At 43.4% G+C, this 9352-nt stretch overlaps 1 protein-coding gene across 1 annotated transcript in view; it reads right to left on the reverse strand.

The window, feature by feature from the left end:
- The window catches only part of LOC147010961 (polycystin family receptor for egg jelly-like), a 179844-nt gene that overhangs the window by 29124 nt on the left and 141368 nt on the right, over window positions 1–9352 (reverse strand). The window contains exons 19-20 of the mRNA XM_085860453.1: window positions 4246–4420; window positions 1700–1888 (exon numbers count right to left, since the gene is read on the reverse strand). Coding sequence (XP_085716579.1) covers window positions 1700–1888; window positions 4246–4420 — 364 coding nt within the window. The remainder of the gene's footprint in view (window positions 1–1699; window positions 1889–4245; window positions 4421–9352) is intronic.

Raw genomic sequence — 9352 nt, forward strand, 5'->3', positions numbered from 1 at the left:
CCTTGGCACACTTGAACTCTTATTCACTTACAAGGCCTTCATTGTGCAGCTTGATGGAGTACTGCTTTCCCCTCTGAGCTAGAGCCCTTGGCTCATACCCTGCTCAACTTGATAACCTGGAAACCAAGGTCTTCAAGATCATTGGAATCTCCCATAATGCAGCTGAGTCTGTGGGCCTATCTCCTTCACATTAGAGACAAGTCGGTGGTCTCTCTGTCTTAACTATCTCCTCCTTTCTGGTCTTGCACCCTCTGTGGTTTCTGTGCTTTGACCCCCTCAGTTTCTGCAGGGTGCACACGGTCCTCAATCAACCCTCTTATGGTGAAACTCCCAAAATCCAGGATCACTGCTTAACTCCACTCATTTGTTCCTCTTTTTCTTTCCCAACTGTGGAACCAATTTCCACATTCTCTTCAATCTCATTCTCCCATCGAGGTCTTCAAGACAGTTGTTCACCACCATCTTAGATCATCCCCCACCCAAAACCATGATCCTATCCATCTGTGTTAACTCTCCCCAAGCACACTTCTTTCCAACTTTCCTGTTTTCCTTCTTGAGAGTTTGCTTCTGTATCCATCTTGTCCACCTCCTGCGTCCTCCCCAAACATCATTCTTCCTCATATCCCTTGTATTCAAAGTCTTTCTCTATTATGTCCCTCAACCTTGATGGTATGTTTCCCTCTTTTCCTCTGCAGTTTTATTTGTTCTATTGTGTCCTGACTTCTGATCTGTTGTACGTCTGAGCTCCTCCACAGGTCTCGACTGTAGATAAAAAACCTGTTTTGCGGTCATTGAAGGAACGGGAGCTCGGTAGTGTGTTAGTTCATTCAGCACATAAACCCATATGCATGAAATTGGGAAGAGGCATGATAAGGCACCATTAGATAAGATTAAGTTTCCCTTCAGCATCACTTGGCCAAATTGGGGATGGCAGCTTTGCAACGGCACGTGGTTTTGAAACCACCAACGAGCAGCAAATTAAGGAATGGATGCAGCGACCTCTTGTACCCTATCTGCCTGGAGGTAGGTTGGCTTCATGACCTTGAAGACTTTGGGACCAGAACAATACATATGCATCAAGATGGTGGTCCAAAATTATGTGCAACTTTTCAAACAGCTGTCATAATTTTACTACTATGACCCTTTTTTATTTTCATGTCACATAAAGAGCAAGCTTTAAAGTTTTTCCATTGAAGTTTCAACCATGTCTAACAATTTTTCTGTGACCCAGTGGACGTTCATTTGTGAGACTTTTTTTTGTCACAAAGTAGTATTTTTCTCCATAAAAATTATACGTACATTACAAATATGGAATGAGTGATGAACAGGTGGGCAGTGTTTTGAGAGTGTGAAATGGCATGGCACCCAGAGTTTTCACCATGGAAGAATGTTGAGCTGTTTTAAAGGCAGAGGTTTTTCTGGCAGGTGTGTTTGGAGACAAGGTTTTACATGGAGAGAGATGGGGTTTGTGGAGGGAAGATATTGAAAGGACAAATGTGTACATGACATTGTATACAAAGGAGTAAGGGAGGTGAAAATTCCACCACACTTACGTGCATAATAAATAGATAACCTATTCGAACATCTTAAAGGTTTACCAAGATGAATTTAGCGAGAATGAGGCAGAGAAATATACTGCACTGCAGGGTTAAGTAGATGACTGCATTTGCTTCATACATAAGAGCTGAAGTATTCTCACCCATTGCAAAAAATCCTGGCATTGGAGCTTCAGTTTCTTGATAATCCCAAACTGTTTTCTGTTCTTTTAAGTTGTCTAATCCTGGATTCTGCTGCCAGCCCTCATAATACCTGGTTTTGTCTTCAGTCAACTCCATGGCAAGATGAACACATGTCGGTTCCAATGGTTGGCTGCCACAATGGATTTTCACTAGAAACACAAGATATACAGCAAATAAAAAGTTGGTGTAATGCGAGACAACTTACCTTCTATAATTCCAGCAATTCTGTGTGTGTGTGTGTGTGTGTGTGTGTGTGTGTGTGTCTGTCTGTCTGTATGTCTGTATGTGTGTCTGTATGTGTGTCTGTATGTGTGTCTGTATGCGACCGCCGTTTCTCGACGACTGCCGGTCCGATCTGATTGAAACTTGCCAGGAATATTGCTGGGGATCCGCGGATGTGCCTTTTCGAGGTTTGATATCAATCGGACGAGCGGTTCCCAAGTTACGGCCATTTATCTGTCGACCAATGATGAATGATGTCACAATTAATGTTTATTATTATTATTATTATTATTATTATTATTTTCCACGATTGACATCACAATTCTTCTTCTTCGTTTGGTATGACGTCACAATCGACGCTGTGGAACTGAGTATGTGCCTTTTCAAGGCTTGATATTAATCGGACAAGCGGTGCCCAAGTTATGGCCATTTATTTACCAAACCAATGACAGGACACGGTGCTATGACATCACGAATGACGTCACAATTAATGTTTATTTATTTGTTTTTTGTGAATACATTTACAGAGAGAGGGGTGAGAGAGGAGGGGGGAGAGAGGAGGGGAGAGAGGAGGGGGGGAAAGAGGAGGGCGAGAGAGGGGAGAGAGGGGGCAAGAAAGGGGGCGAGAGAGGGAGGGAGAGAGGGGAGGGAGAGAGGGGAGGGAGAGAGGGGGGTGAGAGAGAGGGGGTGAGAGAGAGGGGGTGAGAGAGAGGGGGTGAGAGAGAGGGGGCGTCACAATTCAAGAGAGGGGGAGAGTGGAGGGGGCGAGAGAGGGGGGTGAGAGTGGGGGTGAGAGAGAGAGGGGCGAGAGAGAGGGGCGAGAGAGAGGGGCGAGAGAGGAGGGGCGAGAATAGGGGGGAGCGAGAGAGAGGGGGCATCACAATTCTTCTTCGTTTGATATGACGTCACTATTGACGCTGGGGACCTGAGTATGTTTCCCAGGTGTTTCCCAAATTATGGCCATTTATGATACGGTTGGTCCAATCTAATCGAAACAATGCCCCAATCCAGTCGTCGTTTACGAGAGCGAAGGAACGAAGCTGCACATACTGGCACGCCTCACCCACGAGAGAGGGTACTGGCATGAGAGAGGAGGGGGCGAGAGAGGGTAGGGGGGTGATTGGGGGGGGTGAAAAAATGCCCCAATCCAGTCGTCGATTACGCACCTACGGGCCCGTACTAGTTAGTTAAAACGAACCTTAGGTGCAAAGATATTGCACATGATGATGCAGAGGGAGTATACAAGTAACAAACATCATTAAAAAAACCTTTGAACTGTTAATGCTGCCCTGACTGTATCCTGTTGGATTGATGCTTCACCGGAAGGGCATTGCATCATAAAGTGTGCCATTCCTCTTTCTGTGCTCTGTCCCTCTCTGGTTTCTGCCCTTTCTGTGCTCGGTCTCTATCTGGTTTCTTCACACATTCTGAAAGTGATCTACTTCTGGGAAAACTCCCAAAATCCATGCTCACTGTTCACCTCCACCTATTTGATCCTCTTTTCTCTCACCTGTGGAACCAACTTCCCCAGTCTGTCTGATCTCATGCGTCCCCCCAAGACTTCATGATGGTTGTTCATCTCCTACTCATGTCATCCCCCATCCATACTCATGATCTCCCCTCATTAACACTCCAAGCTCACCCCCTTCCTTTCCAGGTTATTGCTTTTTCTCCCTTCTCTCCTTTATGTGGAGTGGGGGTGGAGGAGGGGACGAGGAGGGGCAGCGGGGGTGAGTGAAGGATACAGGAAAGGAGTAAACCAGAATAATTATCAGAAGAGATGAGAATGTTAAGGAATAACAGGAGAAGATGGTGTAAAGTGCAGCGAGATGATGCACATGGTGAGGTGTGAAGACAGTAGCATACATGACTGTAAGGTTTTATTGTGCTCTCTCTCCCTCTCTCTCTCTCTCTCTGAAAAAAATCAAAAATACTGAATGCAGATGTTCTACTAAGTCCATCGATGTGGCTTGTATTTTTTTCCAATACAGTTCCTTTCATCTTTTGTCAATTTTACAATTGTAAAATCCTGAAAAGATCATCTTTTGAATATTTTTACATGACAACCAGTGAGTAATGCACAAGAAAGAAAAGAGAAATGGCCAGTGATTTTAAAAGTTTATCTCCTTAAACGGTAATGTGAGGACTATGTTGGAATGAGATAAAACAAAGAGAATGGGGGAATAATAATGGGGGAATGGGGGAAGACTATGTCAGCTGGACTTGTATAATCGAAGCAGGAACACGTAGAATTCTGAGATGAGTAAGCAACTCTTAGCCGTACCTTGTTTCTGTCTCTTTTGGCGAAATCGAATGGATCCAAACCTGTGGGAATTGAGATCCTTGAGGAAAGTTTGCTTTGTTGGAGAAATTTTGAGTCGCTCATAGATATTCTCAGGGAAAAGGTTTGTCAGCAAAGTGCTCTTCACCCATTTCCAGTAAGAACTGATGTTCGAAACCTAAAATGAAGACAATTATAACCATATACACAAATAATCCATTAATTTAATCATTAATAATAACAAAACAACATGAACGACAAGAGTAAAAACAAAAATAATATACGAGTAGAAAAAAACAAAACACTGCTTCTTGTATTTGGGATCAGCGAGGATAGTTACTTTCTGTAACCGAAGGTGGACGGAGGTTACGTTTTCATCCCGTCTGTTTGTCTATCTGTCTGACTGTAGGCAGGATATGTCAAACAGTTATGGACGAATTCGGATGAAACTTGGTGGACAGGTTGAGCATGCGACAAGGACGAATTGATTTGATTTCGGTGACGATCCGGATCTGGATACAGATAAGATAATGTTTTTTTACGTGATTCTTCTCCATTGAGTGACAAGGCCAAAAACGATATGGCACTGTACAGCATGACATTTCGAAAAATGTATTAATTGGGCCTGATATGTTCTCGTGGATCAGACATTATGTGGCGGAGGTATGCGCTCCACCGAGCGACCTTCTAGTTTTCCCTGAGATCAACGGGGTTAAGATGCTTAAAGTTTAACCATGAAATAAGATGACGTAGTCATTGTAGAAGTCATCGTAGTTGGGGACTATTCAGTAAGAGGGTGAGATACATCATTATTAATGATACTCGTTTTTGGTTGCATTCACTTTTTGTGGGTTGCATCCAGTTTGAGTCAAATTACTGGATGCACAAGGAATACACAAGGAACTTCAACGCAGGAGGAGGTCATTTGGACCATCGTGCCTGCGTTATATTAACAGCACATTAATTCAATGTATTAGCTTTTTGACTCCTGGAGGGGTGTGGGTAAGAGGACAGTGGGGCAAGCACAGTAGCATCACCTGGGTGAACATTCTTGAACAATGTGAGAGAACGGATGATGGGATGCGTGGATGTGGTTGGTATGGACGGAGTGCGTGGGTGTGGTTAGTATGGGGGTCGATGGAGGTTGAAGGAATGTATATAGGGAAGCCGTCAGAGACAGATCATGTAGTTTTAAATGTAAAATGGCTTCCCCATGATGTTATTGATTTGAGCTCAGCTCAGGGTGAGCAGACCAGAGGAGGGGAGCAAAGGGCGCTGCATGTTGGTGTGCCATTCCTCTTTCTGTGCTGGAGGTTCATTCCTCTTTCTGGACATCACTACATCACTACATCACTACCTTTCCTTCATTCTGGAGGTTCATTTCTGGACCATGGGTAGTGGAAATAACAGACCTCTATCACCTTAATCACTTCTTTGTGAGAGGTTCTTCTTTCCCTTCATTGACACTTGCTCACCTGCTCACCCACTCACCACATAGTTTGAACTAAGTCCTGCAGCAAGGGAGGAGTGATGCGGAATGCATGCATGCCTGCCGTCCTTTGCATATATAAATTAGGTAATTGTCAATGAAAAGCGAAATGTTTTGGCCATTAATCATTGGTTGTGGTATTTGAGGATAAGTATTAGTAAATGGCTGTAAATGAATTATTAAAATTGATGGTTACATATTATAAGTGGTTGTAGGACGAATTGTATTTCTACTGTCTGATGTAATGAGCTAATTTCAATTATGGATGGCAGTATTGTACTGTAAATTGCCTGGTGAGACTCATGTCGGCGCTGGAATGTTTTGAGACGAAACTTCCAGTATAGATGAGAATTGCATTTGCTGGAAGGCAAGAGATCATTCTGTGTTATTACTCGTATATAAACCCGCGAGAGGTAAGTGTAGAGAGACGGGTGACATGTGACGAGACGGGTGTATCCATCGTCCCCGTGCTCGATTTAACTCTGGCGATTGAACGAGGTGTTAATGTCCCCATGGAGTGGTTGTTAACACGTGGAGCCGATTATAATCAGGTCGATTAAAACTCATTAAGATTGTGAAACAGGAAATAATTATTTTGAGCTCTTCAATCATCCTGGGTCAGCGTATGAGAGAGAACGATGAGATAGGACTCGATGGTTCAACAGCCCCGGAGGATGAAGTGAACATGCATGAGTTGAGCCAGCAGGACAGGGACACTGGGCGGAAAGAACTCAATGTGGGAATCGTAGTTGGACATTGTATTTTATGTTGAACATTCTCATTTGACTTTGTATCTGTTTATATGAAATACAAGTTACAAAAGCGTTACGCTATTGATGAAGTCAATGTAACCCCACTCAGTAGTAACAGACCCCAACTGACAAAGATCCACTTGATTAGTAGCCGACCAGTACGATCATTCATATTTGTGAAGCGCAAACCTTAGATTGCAGACATTAGAGAATGAGCTGGGTTCGGCAGCACGAACAACATGCATATACTAAAGGGAAGAAAACCCCAACCTGCATATCCCAACATTAATTATAAATGCTCTCGTCAGGTTTTATATTGTTACAGTTGCAGGGGAAGATGGAAGAATTTAATAGGGAATAGCATGGTGTGAAGTTGCTTGGTCTGTGGGCGAGTAGAAAGCATCTCGATGTAACTAAGTTAGGGAACCTGTGAGCTTAAGTGTTACATGTCACCACACTAGGGGTGGTGCAGTGTTAATTAGCCTAGGGAGTAAGAATAAATTCCCCAGTATGTGATTCCCCTCTGTGATTTTTCCCAATGTATTTATATTTCAAGATGAGCAACAAAGATGGGGAACGCATCTGAAACCACAACAAATGGGCAGAAAGCCCCGCCTTCAAAGGTTGACGACAAACAAAGTCACACCCTCGGAGGACAATTGATGGGCGTGACATCAGAAGCGAGCCGAGCAGGAGAAGCCCCGCCTTCCCGGGTTTCGTGGGAGCGGGCCACGCCCCGGAGGTAGAGGATAAAATAGGACAGAGGGAAGTAGAGTGATGAGGGTGAGCTTGCGCATTTTGAGAGGATTATAGTGGCGCATTTTGAGAGGCAAAAGAAAGGGAGCACACAGGAGAGGTTGCACATTGTAGGAGGAAGAAGGAGTTGGCTTGGCATTCTGGGAGATCCGTGATCAGAGTGGAGGCACAAGGTGCATTGTTTGGAGAGGCAAGAGCAGAGATTGAGCACACACCAAAGAAGATGGCATGGCCATTGAATCCGTGTTGAAGCGGTTTGGCTCGTGTAGCGAAGTAAGATGTAAGGATGCGGTGGCAAGAGATTTATAAGTTATGGGATTGGAAGAAGAATGGGTTATGGATAGGTAGTGATGGAGAAGGGTGATCAACCAGCATTGTGGAGGCCCAAATCAAAATAGGAGAAGCCGAATAAAAAAGAATAAGATTCCTGGAAACAGCTAAATGCCGTAATTCCTACTTGGTCTCACAATTAAATAATGCATGGGAGACTGTGCATTTTCCTGCCGTAAATCTATTGCTTGTCTGAGCTCTTATGCATGTGTATACCTCACAAAAGTTCAAACAGGTCATTAGTGTTAAGTCTGTGAAATCAATAAGCAAGAAGGATGAAGAAGGAGTAAGAATTAGCGCACTGTGGTCACAACCTGTGACAAAATCGGGTCACGGCCCAATTTGGAAATGCATGTTTGAAGCAATCTTAAAAGATGAACAGCACGATTAGGAAACACATTTAATGCGCTTTTAAAGGATTACCTCAACACCTCTCATTCATGTCAGCTTCCGCCACGGTTATGTCAGAATGAGTAGATTCATCACACGGTCACGGATTGTTTAACTCCATTATGCGGTTGAACAACCCATAACCCCACTACTTTTTTTAGGGAGGCATGTGTACAATGCATGCTGATTGTCTTGATTAAACCTTACAAATAATTTGTATTCGACATTGATTAGATTTTTCAGGGTCCCTCTTCTTGAGCAACACTCAACCAAACCAAAGCCAATTGAAATCTGATGCAACAAACCCGGGCAGTGTGATTAAGAATAGGCAATGTATGCAAAAATATATAATCAGCAGAGGCCTCCAGGCCTGATGCTTTCGGCCCACATTGCTTGTTTAGGGAGGCGCATACTGTGTGTACTGACTGGGTTGATTAAACCATATTAATAATTTTTATTTGATATATGATTAGATTATTCAGGTCCCTCATCATGAATAACACTCAACCCAAACAAAGCCAAAGGAAATCTGACACAATAAACTCGGGCAGTGGATAATCATAAGAGGGATACAGGCTTGATGTCTTAGGTCGACCAAAAAACGAAGATGGTGGCCAGATTATTATGTCTGGGAGCCAGGTTAGGTGGAGTCAAGTGACAAATGTGGGTGGGGTCCAGCAGCTGTCCAACCAATGGGTGCACATTTCAAAAATCGACTCAAGCACGAATCACAACAATAACAACACAAACCATGTGGGGCTCTTGAAGACATGCTACACATCGCAGGTAAAAGGAAAGGAAGAGAAAAATGATCTCATGTGCCTTGCTTTCTGCTAACACTCTTTCTAAAAGGTACACTGATGTATCTGACTGTCCTTGTCTGACATATAATATATTATGCAAAAACTACTCCATGAGTCATCGGTGCAATATTAATAAACTAAATACCAACAACAATAAAAATAAACCAATGTCACCTGCAGGGTGAACTGTATCTTGCCAAAAGGTGACCACATGTGACTTCTTTAAGGTCACACTGAGGTGAACAGAGCTGCTATCCACCAGGGGTGACTCCTTGAGGAATATCTGCCTACGAGAGATTCTGATGAGAATCGTTCTACAGAGTAACCATGAAAAATATGCTTTTGCCTCATAACGTCACCAAATGACGTCATAATGTCTCAAGCTTGACATATCTTGAAAGCACTCATCGAGGTGTTCAATTTGAGGTACTACACGATATGGTTCCTAAAACTTGCAAATTTGACCTTGGGGTCAAATATGTTTGACCTGAGGCGCTAACCATTAAGGTCAAGGCCAATCGCCAACAAAAATTAATCAGCTGAGCGCCAGACCATGAACTATATTCCCATGAAGTTTGAAGATGATACGA

The sequence above is a fragment of the Eptatretus burgeri genome, chromosome 16 (genome assembly GCF_056783735.1).
Source record: "Eptatretus burgeri isolate ZD-2024b chromosome 16, Ebu_testis_v1, whole genome shotgun sequence".
NCBI classification, from domain to species: Eukaryota; Metazoa; Chordata; class Myxini; order Myxiniformes; family Myxinidae; genus Eptatretus; species Eptatretus burgeri.